We start from the raw sequence: 19,756 nt of genomic DNA on the forward strand, positions 1-19,756 counted from the left end.
CATTTTAGAAACTTTTGTACAACTAAGCGTTAATTTAAAATTTAAAACAATCTTGTAATCGATAAAACGTCCTGTCAGACAATTCTGAGATTGAGAAGTGAACTAGATTTCTTAATTTTTTAGTTCAGAAATGAAATATTCCTGGTGTTTCTTAAACGAACTATTTGACGACTCGGCTATTCCATCCATCACCTCAACTAATCGCGTGTGGATACTAAAATTTAAATCATAAACAGATTTATTTATTATCTCCATGGAAACATATTCATTTTGCAATTAAAATTTTGAAGATACCTCACGGAGGTTTTAGCGGCGCCGATAGAATAAAGATTACAGGATTTTTATCGAGTAATTTCAATAGAGGAATAGAAATTAAAGTCCCATAACTCGCATCGTGTTGACAGTTAATAACTGTCAACACGTAACTTAACATAAAAGTTTAATTTGTTATAGAGGGACAGAATTACTTCGTTATTTTTTCTATTGATCATTATCAGTGAAGCAAACTTAGGTTTTATGATGTTTGCAATGCTGTTGAGACTGAATTGCATGTGCATACAAGAATGTGAAAAGGATTGTCTTCTTAGTCGGCAGATAAGCGATGTTTCAAAGAGCAGTTGGTATTAATAAGAAATCTGTAAGGCCCCCAATAAAATTAATATCTTGGTGGAACGTGAATCGCTTTGAACATTATTGAATTTTTATTTGGTTGTAACAATGTTATCGGCATCGATTATAGCGTTACATATAATTATAATTTGTGCGATGCACCCTCGGGGGCTCGAAGCATCATATCAATTGTTTGGGCGTAATTTGAATATGCTATTCGTGGTTTTGACACCTAATCTATAAAGGTATTTATATAATAGTGGTGATTTCCACCAAATATTGTATAGGCAGAAGGCACAGTTAAATTTGATTAAAATAGCAATTAGGGTGAAATCAGGTGGAGTAAAAAGTGAAATTGATGAATTTTGACGTGTTAATAATATGACATGACTCTCAAATGATGGCAGGATATGAGAAAGAGCTGTCGAGTTCAATTTTAAGTCGTTTTGGACACGCAGGGGTTTCGACCTACAGAATGCTTGTCAGCAATGCATTGATGTCAACCGCACCTGCTGTCTAGAAGATAGTTGTCAATTATAAAAAGATCAATATCAAGCCCATACTGTGCCAAATTATAAAATTTAATAAATTTACGCTGGGGTCGATTTAAAATAATGGAGGAAATCCAGCAGTCATTGTTTCCTAATGAACGGTTGTTAAATAAATGTGCGAGATAACCCCATTTATACAAAACAAATCTCGGATTTGAATAATGCAGAGACGACCAGTTGACTGGGTCTATAATAAGATTTTCGTGTGATACATAAATTAATATTCCGAGCGTCTAAAAGAGAGCTGGATGTTTGAAAAGTACAAAAAGACAGCCAATCCGATATGTGACAGTTTCGACCAATGTCATTAATCACAAAAATAACTTTTCTAATTTATCATTTTGCAACCAGAAACGACGATTTAAATGTAATGCAGGCTCGGGGCGGACACTTCGTTCATTCACGATTTTACACGATCGATTATACGCATTACAATTGATTAATAATATACGTGCAGGATATAATGAGGAAAAATTTTAATCTGACCAGTAGCACAGGTTTCGGTTGAAAAAGCTGTCGCTCGGACTCCCACATTGAAGTGGTCGAGAAAAAGAGTATTCATCAATTTCTCCGGCAATAAACTAATTTGAAACGTTATTTTATGCCTCTTGTGCTACCAACGACGCACCATTTTGTCTACCGCATACAACTTACGCGCTTGTTTATTATGTTGTACTTTCCTTTAAGGTTTTCTTACAAATCAAAGAAAGTGAGAAACGCCAGCAAAAATAAATAATTAAATTCTAGAATTACACACTAAATCTGTTCCGTTTCGTATTAAAACTGCGTTACTGTCTAAGCAGCTGCAGATTTATAAGCTAGCGTAGGATTTTCCATATGCACAACCATTGTTTCCTATAATTAGCATCTCACACCTAACAGATTTTCTAAAAACGCTAATTCTCTCTAAATTCCTCACATCGATGGCCAAAATAGGAGATTTCCTAGATTTTCTTGCACAATGCGTGTAGAAATCCCATGATAAATTCAACAAGTAAAACTACGACAACCGCGAGAGTAATTTATTATGAAGAAAATATTTATGGGACACGCTGTTTATAATCAATTAATACGCTGCTTATCATAAGAAACGCAACACCTACGACTTTATTGAATAATTGGTCACATATCATCTAGGAGCGTGCAACCAGCAAGTCAATAGAAAGCTCAAAGAAATAAATAATAATAAAATAACGATTTAGTAAATTTGTTATAACTGTAAACTATAAGCAATAAAAATTATGGCCACAACCATACTCTCCACTTCCTTTTTCGTCTTTCACGCAAAGACTTGTTTATTTTCTAGTCTTTTGGTTCTTTACCATCATAAAAAAATTCTTCTCGTTTTAAAATCAGACTCGACCGCTTCCTGGAGTTCATGGTGTGTTTTAAAATCTCTTCGTTCTTAAAATTCAGCGGTCTCTAAAGAGATCGTAATCACTTGGTGCAATGTCAGGTACAACTTCCCAATTTGACTCTGCTCGTGTGGCTTCCCTTATGTAGAGCGCGACCATAGCAGACACCTGTTCTGTCTGGACAAATCTTAGGTAATTCCGTATTTCCCTACCAACATTTCCAATTATAAATTGGATCAGTAATCATGAGTCAACTCTTGTTTCTACCCCAAAATCTAATTTTCCACACAACCACAAAACAATTTCCCGTCTCTTAGCATTTTCAATCTAAGTCTACAGCACCAAAAATGGTGTATAAGTTGTGTTCGAAAACACTCGAAGAGGTTTCAGGATTCGTGATGGACGGGAGTTCCACAGGGGATCGTTTCTAAGTCCACAATTACGGTTCAATGAGAGCTGTAATTAAGCTGTTACATTTCTTAAATACATATTGGTTGTATCTGTATTTATTGCCGACTGTGGGAGTTTCCATTTGTTGTGTTATCGAGCGGGATTCCTGTTCTTCCGTCTCAGTCTTGCGACTTTTTGACCGTAGGTGAATCGACTTGGACAAATTTAAATGTGTCGCCGGTGCTTTCGAAGCTTTCCGAGTGTTCGGGTGATATTTGCTTTTATCTAAATATCACGCCTCATCACCTATGCGATAAGTTTCCGTAAAAACAGGATCATTATCGACAGCTCGGTGTCGTTGAAATTTTGAAACAAGTATTCACCTGCCCACGAGAAAAAATAGCTTGCGTCGAGACAGGAAATGGTTGTGCGGTTGATCTGACGGCGGCTTTGGCGATCAATCTGTGTTTTTTTATTGGGGTGGGTTAGAGAGCGTTCCGATTTCTTATGGATTTGTTTAAACCCTTGTCTTTTTATAATAGGCTTGATTTGGGACAAAATGATACCAGATACCTTAATAATCCTCTTTTATAGTGACGCATGTCAAGAGTGATTACCGCCCGCTGTTAGAGGCTATCCTTTCGATATCACCAACACTTGGTCACTTTATTATGGGTATAATCTGTTATCAAAGAGGTAATTGCTACGGGAAACTTAATATTATATTAAGCACAAAACTCTATGGTAAATAGGAATACAGTCATTAAATTCGAATATTTACGGCGGCCGTAATAATAACCATGTAATTATAATATCATTTCACGTTTTATGAAACGGAATAGTTTGTTTTATTTCATATATTAAATAATAAATAATGACGGGGAATGTGGATTAATTTGTATTTTCTTTATTTTACGCTAATCATGATTAATAACAACAAACGTTAACATGCTAACAGTTTCAACACATTGTAAATAAACTTGAGCGGTATGATTATGGTATGGAAGTGCCTTTGGCTTAATTATCACAACAACTTTAGTTTGTTTAAGATAAAAATGAACCTTGTTACATTAGTAGCGCGTAATTTAATTTAAATTCAATTCCCATCTTCACTACCAGCAAAATAAGAGAAGTGCAGTTTGAAAAGTTCTTGAAGAAAAATTGCCGGTAACAAATAGCTAGCTCAGCTGTGCTGTAAATTTCCAACGTTAGAACTGTAGCAAAATTAAAAATTCAGCTCTTAAAGAATGATCGTTGAATCTTTTGAATATTAATGGAGTCAAGAACAGCTCGATGGTCCCAGCAAGTTTTTGGAATTTGTCGTCACTCACAATGAGCAGTATTAATTGGAGTCATTAAGACTTTCTGAAATTGTTAAGGGGACAAAATTTATTGTAACACGTTGCTTTCACTTCATTTATTTGTATGCATAGTGAACCCACGCCGATTTTAAGCTTGATAAAAATTTGTATTGTTACGTACCCGTTACGTATAATATGTATTACATTATGCAGCAAAGTGGTTGTTACAAATTTGTCTCAATGATTTAAATATAGAATCTAAAAAATTCCCACCGGAATAAAGGCAATAAATAATACATCGATAAAATCAATCGTAATTGGTATTTTAAACGCGTTATTGTGTATAGGTCGAAAAACATCTGAGACTTAAACCACCCAAAGTCAAATATGTTAAGTGGTATGTGGGCAGCACAGGTGCTACGAAAGGGTCTGAACAGGGTTTACGATAATTAAACAAAGACTGCGTTCAAGTAATTGCCGCTATTATTTATTTCTCATTAATTAGTTACATATTTTATTGGAGACTTTTTAACGAAAAACTCATGCCGCTGATGTACACTCGCAATTAAAAATAAAAATTAATTACTCGTTAAACTTGTAATTTACATAAATATGCTTTCGCTGATTTATCGGACTTGTCCGCCGAATTGTCGCTCCGAGCGTCGATCATTCCGAATTTATCCGTTTTTAAAACCACCCTTCCTGAAACAATGCTCGCTCGACTCCTATCAATAACGTCGTTATATTAAAATATAATAATACGCCACTGGATGAAGCGGCGCGTTTAAGATGGCAGATAGACAGTTATTAACATATGTTTACAAGGGAGATAAAAATATTTATTTCTTTCGACCAGATCATTTTACATAATATAAGCCGTTTTAAAATCGTTACACAGATTTGAAAGCGTGTTTTACATTTATAGTTTCACTTATATCACACGTGTCCATCAGAGCAGTACTCCGCCATTATGCCAGATCCGTACTTACGATTTGCTGCAACTTCACTCTATAACATTTTGCGGCGCCACAAAACCACAGCCTATCTGGCACTCGACCCTAATTGTCATAATTTACACATTTTTCACTACAAATTAAGACTTTAACTCCACAGTGGGAGGAAACGGTTATCGTGCAACGTAGCGGTACTCGGACACCTTTTCTTCTTCACTACGTGTAAAATGATTATTAATTAGTAATGATTAATAGCTAAATTAATTAATATTAAGTGAGCATATGTCTGTTTCAGAAATTACGATTCAACAGATACGAATTAAAATCCAGTTTAATTTATAACCAATTATCTCTGTACTACTCAATGATTTTTTTATCGACGACTGAACCTAATGCGATAATCGCAAATTAACAATAACCGAAACACAAGATAATTTGTGTACGAAGTGTGAAAAGTGAAAGGCAACGTATTTTGATTGTAGTTCATGTATTTATGCTACTGTATAATCCACAATCATTAATTAAATCCTCATTAAAATAGTCGGTGATGCAGATGAACAAAATGTAATATATTTATGTCACTATCGACTTAACCACGGTTTCCTTTTTTGGCTTAATAATGGTAAGTCAATTAAAACAGACATGTTCTTCGGTACTTTCGTTCTAGTGGTTGTTTCCATTTTATTTTTGGAAAAGTTTACCAGATGAAAATCGAACGCGACGAATATTGCTAATTCAGAAACAACAAGAAATTAGCCTAATTTGCAACACCAACGCGACTAGAAAGTTTCGAGTTGTGTATTTTTTATGGAAAGTGAGTCAAGGTGGGAAATTGTGGACTCGTGTCAGTCAGAAGGAAAGAAGTAATCGAAACTGGTGAAGGGGTGGACTGGCTGAATTTTATCGAAGTAAATAATGTAAACAGCTTGGTGTAATTTGTCTGGCTGTAATTAAAACGTAATTTACTACTTGAAATTTTGCCCTTGTCCAGCAATTGCGCAATCAACATTTGCCTAAATTAGCGATAAATCTAACTGCGTACGCGTTACGTCGATAGGAATTTTCATAATAAATCCGTAAAGTACAGAAAAGCTTTTTTTCGGCGGCACTTGAGAGCTTAATCACAAGTACCACTTACTTTAATAGTTTGTCGAGTACCTCAATTATGGATGTGGAAAGGCTGCGGTCGCACTGATATCAAAGCTGAAAATGGCGCTAGTGACATGTTTATTTACCGGTTCGTTAGCGCTAGTTTTAAAAAGTATCGCCACTTGACGAACAAAAAACTTGTAAAATTAATTGGGAGATTCAAAATTCTCGTGTTAAACTTCAGTGGTTTTATTACATAATATATTTTAGTTAGCCACGGGTTAAGCCAACGTCAAGTAGTAGTAAACGAATGGCTTGTTTTACCTAAACAACATTAGGTTTAGAAATAGCTTACATTTAAAGGAAAATAGTAGATCCATTAGTCAGGGAGCGTGCGTTAAAAATCGCCCTTTGTCTCCCATCTGTTAACTTTTTAGACCCTTCTCAAGTTCCTCTCAGATTAACATTAAATCCACCAACAGGTTACTCTACAATCTAAAATTCATCATTTTAACTCGGACAAGACAAATCACGATTGAGCGATTTCTCAGACTTTTAATTAATTACACTGTGTACCAGAAACATATTCAAGACAAGCAGGCGGCAACCCAAGTTTGGGCCTCGTGACAGCCTTGTCAGTACTGTAATGTATATAAATGATTATTATACCCCTCGATGTCCATACATTACGACACTTTCCCATAGATTTTGCTAAACTGACAAAACCGCCAATTGTGCAAATACCTATGACACCTCAATTTATAATTAACTACGAGTTTGACCAGTTCAAAATAGCAAAGTCCAGAGTGATTTCAACGTTAAAAAACTGACAACACTGTAAATTATTCATTATTATACATTATTATAACGGGTGTTCAAAAACTGGTACGTCTGGAGTGGCCCGTCCTTACTTAACCCACATAACCTAAAATGAAATTTGCGAATACGAACAAAACGTCAACTGGGTTTTTAAGAGACATACTTACAAAATCACTCCAAACGGATTAGTTTCTGAACGCAGGTTAGGTGTATAAAATTTTATCGCGTCGTGTATGTTGTGAGAGAATTTTTACTTACTTCACGTTAATTCTGTCAACAAATGTCGTGTACTTCTCCCTTCACAATACTTAATAAGTAGTTTAATGTTGTTGAGATAACATAGCGAAAGATTAGGTCACAAGTTTCATTGAATAATTACAGAATAATGGCGAGTTAAATTGAAAAGTAAACTATTTGGAGAAGTTTATATTTAGTTTTGACTCATCGAAATTTGAAAACTTCGACGTTGATTTAATTAAGAAGAAAATTGGAAGTTTCTGGTAGATAATTTAGTCGCAATTATCTCGTGTACCTTGACACTCGCGTTAGACGTATTTTCTTAAGAAAATAAAAGAATATCTTCCATTATTACTCGGCTCATCTTTCCCTGTTTAAGTTTGCGAGGAACTAACTTGAATTATTCCATTGATGCTGTTTGCCTTTTTTGCGCCGTGTTTGAACATGGGACGTTATTAAATTGAATAAACAAAATAGAACTCGAATTTAATTGAATGCCATTCATATAGATAATTTGATAACAATTAAATAAAATTTGAGAAATGTTAATTATTAATTGCGAAAAGGCTCTAATTGCCGTTCGGGTTTTATTGACGAAGCGACACTTGATTCGAGCAGATGCCAATTATGCAATAGAAAAAGCGTAATGCATCAAATTGTGTTTTTCGAACATCACGTCTCGTAATTTGTTTACAAAATGACAGAGGATGTCAATTACGTTTATGAATGTTGTTCAAATATGGGAGATACAAACTGACATGTTACAAATGTTTTTTTGGAATGGAGAAAATGACGAACATCGGGGCAGTTTCGGTTTTGTGCTTTCACGAACCCCGAAACGGGTTAATGAAAATAGCTTAAATCGCTCACAAATTAATTTCCTCAATTTACATAGTCTACGGGTATAAAGACCTCAAATTGCCGTGTTGTGTAATTTAAAAAATCAATCGAGGAATTATGTCATTTATTAAATGACCGGATAATAAAAATTAACAATTGCTTATTTAGCCCAACCGGTTTCGCTCGATTAAGCAACCATCTTCAGGCTGGAACCGATCCGTTTTTCCACATAACTCGAACAATAGTAAATAAAGTAGCAGAAAAGAGAAATGATAAATAACGTAAACATCCTTAAGCTCATGGCTTACCAGGGATATACGTTTAATATTTTAAGACACTTACAGATAAGAAATATTTTCCCCACTCCTGCGAACACTCGCGACTGCAATAAAATGACAAAGTTGGGAAGTTGTTTTTTCCAACTCTGTTAATATCTAACTTGGCGCATGTTAATAAACATGATGTGGAATTCTGGTCTCGACGAATTTCTAGTTTCGGTAGTGGCAATTAAAATAAAGAAAAGAGAAAAAGTATTTATTTTATTTAACCGTGTTTATCTTGACCATCGGTTGGAATAAAAGTGTCTGTTAGGTTCTAATGAAAATAGTAGGGGAGGCCGGACCGAGGCGGTCGACCGGGTCCGACGTTGAGGCGACGTTTTTAATCGTCGACGATCGCAGTCGCCTGCTTACGCCCCTCACTTTCCTATATTTATAAGAAAGATGTCGCAAGGTAGTTTGTTTTGAGAAGACGCACGGCTTCGTTAATCCCTATTATTCCGAAATAAGAACGTCGCACTTTATTTATATCTCGTGCACTGTGCATCTGATGGTCGAGCAGTGTTTTTAAATTTTATTAGAGACGAGTAGAATGGATGTAGTGGATTGTAGCATGTAAGACTAATCAGCCTACACTCTGGTTCTGTGTGGGATGCAGTCGAACCGCCCGACCGCTCACTGTCAGACGTTCATTTCAATTTCATGTTGATTTCATCAATAATCATTCTCTCTTATCTTTATTTTCTTAAGTTGTTTTACTTAAACACTCCGAGAGTAAATTATTGAGCTCCCATGTGTTAAAATATACTCGCGTAAATTTCGACTTCATTGCTTTCGATTTATGCCATTTCGATCGGGTGCACCAGACGGACTCTCCAAACGCCGCCCATCCTTGCAATTATTTCCGAGATTCTTTCCCCGATAAAGCCACGATATTCTCCATATTTAACTCCAATTACTTCACCTGAAACAGTAGTGCTGAATTCTCCCATTTAGATGTTTATTTATTGGCACGGTTTATGGCCCCTTTTATTCCCTCACTTACGACACCTACATTTACACTTTTATCAACATCCTAATTACTCCCTTGCAGCACCAGATGCAAAAATTCCTTCGACTTGACACTCTCTCGTGCCTGCTTTCCTTCATCAGCTAACGACGATACGGTGACTCTCCACCAACATCCTGATCGAAAACCGTTACTTTAAGCATGAGTCACTAAATAAATGCCAGTGACAAACTTGAATTTTACAGTGTTCAATTCAAAACTGTAATTTCTTTGAAGCACTACAAACGATGGTGATTGAATCGTTAATAATACTGTGACCGAAACACATCTAGAACACCCTCATTTGCGTATGCATCAGATGCAAGAACATAAATCTAATCCTCTTTGTCAAAAAAGGTGTTTATTTGCTTAACACGATCAAAAGTATTATTCAAATGCGTCAGGCTCAGGTGTCTGAATATAAGAACGGTCGTTGGTATAGTCGTAATATAGAGACAAGGTCATCCGTGGAGTTTATAATCGCATTTTACCTTGATAGAGACGGCAAAGGCATAAACAGGCATAATTTTGCACTTCAGCTGTAGCCCTCAGGTATGAGCGACGCATTGTCTACGCTGCATCTTAAATTGCAGACTTATTTACAAGATTTTACAACTATCTTTATCTTTCCGTTAACGGCGAACTGTCTTAGTGGCTGCATTAACCGTTCTTGTGAAATTGACAATATGTTCGAAGATGAGGCATAAACATCGGAGGGAATTCGTAGCCATCATCTCGCTCGGTGCCTAACTGGCGCGAGCTTTTAAACAATGAGCTTCCATGCAATATAAAAATGTTTTAGGGTTCCCATCGGGAAGAATTTCTCCAGGTGTTCTAGGTCTTTCCGACATTTCGATTACGGAAACGCGAGTTTCGGTATAGAAAAACCTTATTCCTAAATTGAGAAACTCACCTCTATAAACGGATAACATTCCTTTTATTTTATTCTTACAAGGAACGCTGTAAACCTGTTTCGGGACTCGCGAACGTAAAACCGACCCCAATTAATTAAAATGTATCATTTTTACCCGAATTATAATTGGATGCATATTGTATGTTCAAATTGAACCCAGTCACTGAGACCGTCTCCGTTGGACATTTTTCATCCGTAATGAATTGCATACAAATTACTACAATAATTTCCGACTTTACTTTGGACGAATGAATTAATGGCCATCTCTTGCGTTTTATTGCCAGCCATTATCCAGATCAACAGCTACCTTTTGGACGCTAATTAATTGCGCAATATTGACCAACTTGACAAATAATTGTAAGCAGAATCCAATCCGAAAACTTGAATAGATTCATGTTCTTCACTCGACAACAACGTCGTAGCTTTCCTTTGATCCAGAAAATAAGTTTTACTGCAAAAAACATATTTTTTTTATTTCCCTCAATGCAAACTCTATTTTCTGCAAGATATGTTAATCTAATTTGCGAACAGAAATCAGATACATATGAAATTAAATGTTGACGTTGAGGAAAAGAGGTTGTAAATTAAATTACTTTATCAAAGGAACGTGCAGTGGGTAACATAAATCGAAGAAAGGAAGAAATAATTTCAGTTTTGGGTGTCTGCGAACTGGATTGAAGAAATCATCGATAATTAATCGAAGTGTGTCAGTTATAAATAAACTAACCGCAGTATAAAACAAATTTGTGTTCAACTGGCGTTATGTAGAGCAGCTGAAGAATGACTGTAGGTGTAACAGGTAAGTCATGTACGAGTCTTAATGTGAAACCGTCACGCCTATAGTTTCGAATGAAGAAGTCGAGCTTTAAACATTGCCTAATAATCTCGTAACAGCAGTTTTACTAGTGATCTGGTCGTGGTACAATGGTTTTAATCGAAAAAAATCCTTCAAACTACCACACTTACAATCCCACACCAAACTATAAAGACGCTGGAATAAAATTCCTGCTCCATTTACACGCCAGATATCCACGTTATTGACCAATTTTAACCATACAACCGCTGATTTAATGAGGTCCGAGCTGTATCCACACATACAAACAAAAAATAATTGCATTGTGCACCAAAATGCGTGACAATTTGCCCCGGATAAATATGCAATAGATAGTGTGGCGACACGTGCCAATGATGGCATTTTTTGCAGTTGGTGTAATCTACGACGAGTCAAAAAGAGAACAAGCAACAGGACCATTGTCCGTGCAGGTGTCTGGAAATGTTTATGAAAATATCGAACGTGTCTGTCGAACAAAGAGTGAGTTGTGTCGAAAGGGCTGCAATTGGTGAACCAGTTTGTTAATAATTAATTACGATTATGTGGGATTCTCCCGTTGCAGAAAACCGTAAGCTCCAGCTTTCTTATGCTGCGCGACTTATAAATTATTCTGAGCTAGCATGAATATCACAATAGCGCCCACCTTCCTATGCATCAACACAACATTTTCACCAACCACACTGTAATCTCGCCATATAATAAAGAAAAAACCGTACAAATGCGAAACGTGCGCTAATTTTAGTCTTGCGAGGTGGTGCTACAAGTGGTCAATGAAACAAAGTTACTGTTGATTTTGAATAAGCGGAAACTTGCGCTCGTTGCACTAGTTGGAATAATTTTATTAAAGCTAATAATTTTTTCGAATTAATTCAAATTAAGCGCTTGTAACTGGTTGATTTGTAGACCGTGTGCAGGAAATAGCTCCACTTTACACTTGTGATGATGCGATACAATGCGCCGATGCCATCATATAATTCCTAATTCTCAGGTGCAAATTGACATATATTACACTTTATAAGGTAGCAGTGTAATTATTTTTGTGAGCTTCTCACGTTATAAATAAAACATTTTACGATTACGTCCGAGATAGTATAACCGGGGCTTGAAAACCGTCGTCAATAATTATCGCTATTGTTAACAAATTTCATTTGAATTGGAACAAACTGGATTAACAGTTTCATATCAAAATTTACGGCTCACATAATAATACGTGATGCGATTTAATTTCCCAAAAAACTTATTACAACAGGTCACGTCCGAATTTATTTTACATGTTGGCCATTAAAATGCAAAAATTCACTGGCCAATATTAATAAACCCAACTTTCCGTCAACTACCAAAATATTTTAGTCTCGTCTGGTTGGGACGCATGCGCCGTCCGCGAGCTTTCCGACTAAAACAAAATAACTGATTTCAATTCCGTGTCCTGTGCTTAAACAGTGGTCGATCTGCGGCGAGCTTAACATTAATATAAATCTCGCAGTTTATATTTGCCCCACGAATCATCCCTGACAAATGAAAATGTCGACCGTCTTCAACAATAGTGTTCGAATTAAATTTATTTACAACTGGTTCGATACCTGAATTATAACCCGATATAAAAATCGGACACAATTTAAGTGTCCATTTTATAGTTTGTTTAAGTCAGTATATCAAAGTGGCAGCGTTGTAAATTTTCTTTTCTTCAAATACATAAAAATCAGGCGGAGAACTCATAATTACCCGAGCGATTTAAAAATGATAAATGTTTATTGGCAGTAAAAGCGAGATTGTAATCGATCGGGGGCAAAAAATTGCAAATAACAACTTATTTGTTGTCCCAATATTAGCTCCTTTGTAGAAATTTGTTTAGCAGCAGATATTTGTGTAAATAACTTGCAACACAACTACAACGCCGAAAGGGCTTGTTATTGTTGGGGGAGTAATAAACCAGGAGCTTTATCGTGATTGTTTACTAAAATCGAGTTTTGTTGTGTTAATATTTTCCTGTATATTTCCGAATAAATTGTGTCGTTAAATTTTTATGATTAGCCGTAGCCACAAATTAGTTAAGGTAACAGATATAAAAGCCACGCACCTACACATTTCCTAACAAATTGGCCCCTGACTATTTATAGTAATATCTAATTTAGTTTAAAAACGATCGTAAAAGTCGGAAAAATGTGCTTTCCTTAAATTACGGTCCCTTAAAACAAGTGACATATTTACGTTTAGATTCACTCGACTGGATATAAACGGTACGTTTTGTACCAGATGATTCAAATAGACCCAGAACCAGAAGTATTCAGAAAGAGTAAAGCGTCAGTACCCTTAATAGTCCAAATCTAAGGCGAGAAAGTCCGGTAATTCTCTTCCGGGTGATTTATCTCGCACAAGGATTTAAACAGTTCATCTGCCAGTTAATTGAAACTTTAATCAAAAAAATATTCTCATATTTGAGAAAGTTGTAACGCTCATAATAATACTTGGACGAGTGTCAACACCAGTGACGGCTATTTAAAACTTGTTCAATTATTTGTACACAAATCTTTCAGGGACAAAGCAGAACTTCACTATTTTCTTGGTCGTTTTATTTTCGCAACCTAGCGTCACTTTGGTTACACAAAGAACACATTTTTCATTTCACGCGTGTCCGTTCCTGTTAAAGTTAAATAAATGCTCTGTTATTATGGTAACGATGTAGTTATGTGCAGTTTTCAGTTCCCAGATCCGTTTCCCTCCGACATTTTCATCAATAAATTCGGATGTACCTAACCCAACATTGTTGTTCAACACAATTATACAGATATCCCAGAGGGACGCTTCCGTATTACAGATATTGAAATGGTGTTTTATCAGGGTCCTGGATGACCTAAGTGCACCAAATTTGCATTATTATAGATAATTTATGGAAAGCTGCGTTCAAAGGTACCCAGATTCCGAAGCCCCGGAATTAGTACGATTCCCTCGAAATTATTTTAAACGTGTACAGTTTTGGGGCTGGAACTTTTCCATCAGACTTTGACAACTCCACGCCGACTTTTTAGATTTGTACATTAGTTAAGAGGTTTACGCGAGACTTACCGACATTCGTGTCTCGAATTAGATAGTTTGTTTTGATTGCTCGAAGCTGCGAGGAGTAATTAGTGATTAACTGTTACATGATTATTTCCACTATGATATAACAATGAATAATTAGCAACATGCGTCACTCCGTAGCGAGTCTGTCTTTGTCGCGAGCTTCCGCCTCTGCTGATATTTCTCACAAAATCTACGCACCTCGGGATAAAGCTCACTCTTCTGTGGAGGTTCTCGATTGCGGAGTACGTTTTCGCATTGTTTAATTGGTATAAAATTCACAGGGCCCGGAGTGAATCAATTTTATTGGTCGATTAGTATGACGAATGAAATTTAGTGATTATTACTGGGGAATTTAGTGAAGCCATAAATCGATTCTTGAGCGTCCGTGCTTAAGGGATAACAAACGCCATAATGAAAAAGTTGGAAGGTCGTAATTAATTGTTTCGGCAATAACAATCATAGCATGCAAATAAAAATCGAAGTACGTTTCGTGAAGGGTTATATATTATTTTCGGCGTAGTCCGACTATACGGGCCACAGTATAAATATCAGTATGGCGGACTACTTTATAAAGATACCCGGAGCGAATTAAAAGTATATACAATAATTTACGATATTTTTTCGAAACACGTCGTAAATGGAACTCTCCGAGGACGTAAAATCGTATATTTAGAGTTATTTATTGCAGCTTGTGTGGAAGAATTGTATGTGAAATAATAAAGATTTCATTGTAATTTCAGTTCCATATTTTATAGGTTATTAATTTTTTGTTTGGGTATCCTGAAGGTAAAAGTAAATAAAGCTTGTAATTACCGACAAACGATTAATTATCAATTAAACGATGGTAATAAATAAGGCCCTACATACCTGTTCTAGATGGCGCCACATGTTTTACATATCAAGGTAACTTTATACATGCCGTATTACCCGAATACACCGATAATGCTAAATTAAATCACTCAATTAATATTTAAATAACTATGGCTTACACCTGCCGACATTTAAACTTGCAGCATTTGTTAACAAGCCCGTGTGCTGAAACTTTCAGACCGTAAAAATCTTATAAACACTGTTTTTCATTATCTCGAATGGCAGACTGCGCGACAACTTTGAGAAATCGTAATTATCGGGCTTCAAGGCTGCAATAAAATATTTTAAATCGTCTGAAATTAAGCGCAAAGTCCTGAATTTTACATAAAATAATTGGATTTTCATTATCGCCACCTATAAATAACCGCAACCAGGTTGCTCCATTACGTAATAATTGACAATACAACAACACGACCGTGTGCTACAACTAACGGACAATGTAATCGTTATGTTACGGACAAAGACGATAAATGGACATTGACGATAACGGCCGGACAATGACGTGAATGTCCATTTTTCCTGGCGATTATCGATAATGACCGGATATTGACGTTATGGCCCGTGGCGGGTGGGCAATGTTATAAAAAATGTCATTTTTATTCCAACGTTAATATCATTGCCCGGTCATTAATGATAATGGCCAAAAACGGCTGGAGAATGTTAATATAGGTTACATGATTATTATTGAAACTATGTATATATACAATATATTGTGACTACGTGAAAAAATATTATTCACACTTATTAAATTTTACTTGGTAACGTAAGTAAATAAAAAAAAAAAACTAAAAAAACCACCAGAACAAAGTGAAAAATACTAATTTTTCAAATAATAGGTAGAGTAGTCAAAATTATTCATTTTTGTTGTGGCATGAGAGTGATCCATGGTACTTCGAATTTTCAAATTTTCAAATTTTTTTGTGCAGCGCGCTTGTATTATGTTATGTTATGAATTATCAACATTGCCCAAATTGCATGGACATTAACGTTATTGGCCGGTCATTATGGTTAATGTCCAACTTGACTGGCCATTATCGTCATTCACCGGCCAATAACGTTATTGGCCGAATTATCGTCTTTGTCCGTAACAGTTACACTAATTTATGCTAACAATAAACTTAGCTGTGTGGGTGTAATCGCGATGGTAAAAATGTAGTAAAGCGCCGAAAGCTCGACGTGGCTACCGTATTCATCACGGGAAATTCGTAAAATTTCTATAATCACAGCGGGTTCAAATTTATAGCAAGATATTCTAATACTCCCTAGCGCGATAATATGCCTGTCACATAAATGTAAGATACTGAGTTGAGCCCAGGAGCCGATCATGTTACACACTTGTACTTCGTGGAATACTTTTTACGTTTATTACAAGCTTTCCCACACAATAAGCTCTGTAGTTTCTGGAGAGCTGCCGTAAAAAATTAATAATTCGAACAATAACGCATTCGAGTGCCTAACAGCCACATTATCCTAAAGCCTAGACAGTGTACGTTGCAGATAAAACTAAAATATATTCCTATTACACTGCACCGTTTTTACTTTCACCGGTGGAGTTGTTTCGCACAAAATCGGAACACCGTGAACCGGACTGGGATCACAAAACTAATTCAAAACATAATCTGGTCATATTAAAATCTTAGAATAGTTCTCTCACGTAGAACCGCATCTTCAACTTCGCCGACTACACTTGCTAATATAATATAAAATTGTTGTTAAAAAATTGTTTCGCCAGTTTTCTCGCCTTGTACAAGTTTTTATAAAATCGAAATGTTCGAATTAATGACTTAGGAGTGAATTGGCAGGTCGTTTTTGTTTCGTAACTTGAAACTGGAACAAAGACGACTTATAAAAGTAGAATTTTAATAACCGAACTGGCGCTTTCAATTCTGGATGGTACCGCATTCGTCGCATTTCAAGTGATGGTTTTGCAATAAGGAATCCCATTTTCGAACAAAACATCAACTAAATTAACACTTCACACCACTGGAGTGTCCTGGATTTGTAGAACAACGTAATTTTCTCGAGGTGACACTAAAAACGTAATTAAAAATCACCTTCTAACGAGCTGCCCACACGGCTTGTCACAATTTGAATACGATTTTGGCGACGTGATGCAACGTCGGTTTGTTTACTTGGTTTTGTTTATAAAAACGTACTATTAGTGGCGCTTGAATGGCGTTATTGTTTCCAAGGACCACCTGAAAGCTTCGACCGCGGAGCCGAAAAACCTTCAGGTGTCGAGCAGTTAATCGTTTAAAAATCGCATCTCGCATCTGATTCGACGAATGATTTATTAGGTGTGGGTATTGTATCGAAATGGAGTATCGCGAGTAAATTGGAGTGTCACAAAATGTGTAAAACAACATTTTTGTCTTCTGGCGATACGAAAGGTCAGAGACTGGCTGCAACAACGGGTGCCGCCAAAGTTAAGCCGCAGGAAGTAAAAATGCAAATTTTACAACTACATGTGCGGAGTAATTTTATTATTTTCCTGTAATTACTCGACCCCAAAAAACTCGATGTAAGTAGCCACGACGCCTACTAACACCGCATTTCAGAATTTTAAATTGACAGCTTTATTGGGTTCCTACGCATAAACAATCTCTAGTACAAAAGTATCGCCGGTCTTTATTTTTTTTTAATCGGACCAAATAAATAATCGTGAGTGTTCCCTATGCGCGGGAACTCTTTTGTGTTTCACACAATGACGTACTTCGGAACTTAAATCATTCCCTTTTAAACCGGAGCAAGACAAGAATTAATTGCATCTTTTGATGAATTAACTCTAAGCATAATAATTATATGGCACAAGCACTTACAGTGACTGGTAATTTCATTAAGTGCATATAAAACACATGTCAATTACTGCATTTCTGTGGGTTTTGTTGGGTACGAGCGCTCTCCTTCTTGTAAAAAACCACACATTAATTAGGCCGAGGACCCGAAAATATTACCCAATTCGAAAGTGTTTTCACAACAACAAAAGCAGATCTGAATTCCATCTATCGAAAAATGTCCAGATAATGCGAAAATGATGAAATCAATTTAATCCATTTTGACACCGGCTCATCAGGGGGCGATTGCCAGCATTATTTATCGCTAAAATCTGTCGAGAATTTATATTTTTCGTAATAATTGCCATAAATCGTGTTTGCGCGCGTAGCGTGCGATCGAATAAAAAACGAATCAGACTAGGCTAGGTACGACTTAATATACGTCGGTTCTTGCCTCACACGCTGCTTTTGACAGCCGATTCCAGCAGCTCGGCAGCCGGCTTCATTTAAGAAAATAATTGTCGACGTATTTGTCGCAATTTATCTTCTCAACAGATCTCGATTGGACGGACACGTTGTTTAGGAAAAAAAAGTTTGGCAAATATAAGTTGTTAATTAGAGCGTGAGTGTTTTAGTTTTCGATGGGGATGAATTTAGTTTCTTGAATGGCATTTTGAGCGGTTTTTAATTCAATCGCGTCACTTACCTTTAGTAGCGGCGCTAACCCTGTCAAGATTAGTTAAAGTAACTGGTACGGGGCTAATAGTCAGATGAACATCCGCTTCTTGGAGCTTTTGCGGTTTGCGACCTATAAAGATTGCCGTGTACCTATAACGCAATACTTGTCGGCACTTAACTCCCTCGCCATCGTACAAGGTTTTCAGCACTCTCACTTCCTGATTATCCTTCAAGCCGGCGTTGTTTTTGAAGTATCGCTTAACATAAACGGTGAAGACAATAGTGTCGTTGTCGTGGTATCGTATGTCACTCGTCACTTTGCCAGTGAAGACGAAATTGGCGAGATCGATTTGTTTTTGAAGTTTATCCTCGCTCTTAATTATGTGTTCGTCGTATTTGCAACGGGGCAGGAAAACGGGATTCGCTGAAATTTGGCGGCGTGCCAAGAAGCCGTGCCGATTGTTAGCATAGATGTGGAGCCATAGGGTTGAAAGTACCAAATATATTCGAAGCATACTGAAGTGGCACGTGGCCTACACCCTTTTTGTTGACGGTGTTATGGAGGCAAGAAACACGCACGACTAAAGACGCGGCATGACTGGCTGAACACTCTACCACGCACGGTACCGCTCCTTCCTTCAGCTAGCTTAGCACTAACATCACATCTCAAGAGATTTTCTATCATAGCTGGACCCCATTGGTCATCCCGACCACAACCCACTCATTCAAATTAGAGTTTAATTAACCGGTTAATGTTTACACGATCTTTACTTCAATAACAGTTCTAACACAGACGGTCATCCCCACACCAACTTTTCCCTCATTTCTGAACTTACACTCCCAGCCTACAACTCGAAACAACTAATCACGCCATAATTGCCCTATTTAGACCTAAAACCAGCTAGTTATATTCTTCGGCTTTCCATTATGTACCTTCACTTCACAACAACAAACAGCTTTTACGACTTCCTCACATTTTCACCCGATCACAATTAATTTACTTCTCTCGCTAACAAACTACTCAAAAAAACAAACAATTTACGCTAAGAAACATCAAAACTAGAATCATTAAAAATTAGATGAAACTATTTTTTATTTTTGCTAAAATACGTATTGAGAAACACCCCTTTACCTGGCTTTATTTCCCTTCTCTCATTTT

At 36.6% G+C, this 19,756-nt stretch overlaps 1 protein-coding gene across 8 annotated transcripts in view; it reads right to left on the reverse strand.

Moving 5' to 3' along the window:
* The window catches only part of LOC138139832 (agrin-like), a 149,121-nt gene extending 129,864 nt beyond the window's left edge, over window positions 1–19,257 (reverse strand). For all 8 annotated transcript variants that reach the window (XM_069060364.1, XM_069060358.1, XM_069060362.1 and 5 more), the window contains exon 1: window positions 18,626–19,257. In XM_069060364.1, coding sequence (XP_068916465.1) covers window positions 18,626–19,112 — 487 coding nt within the window. In that variant the 5' untranslated portion in view covers window positions 19,113–19,257. The remainder of the gene's footprint in view (window positions 1–18,625) is intronic.
* Between the last annotated feature and the right edge of the window lie 499 nt (window positions 19,258–19,756).

This window comes from Tenebrio molitor, chromosome X (assembly GCF_963966145.1).
Source record: "Tenebrio molitor chromosome X, icTenMoli1.1, whole genome shotgun sequence".
Lineage (NCBI taxonomy): Eukaryota > Metazoa > Arthropoda > Insecta > Coleoptera > Tenebrionidae > Tenebrio > Tenebrio molitor.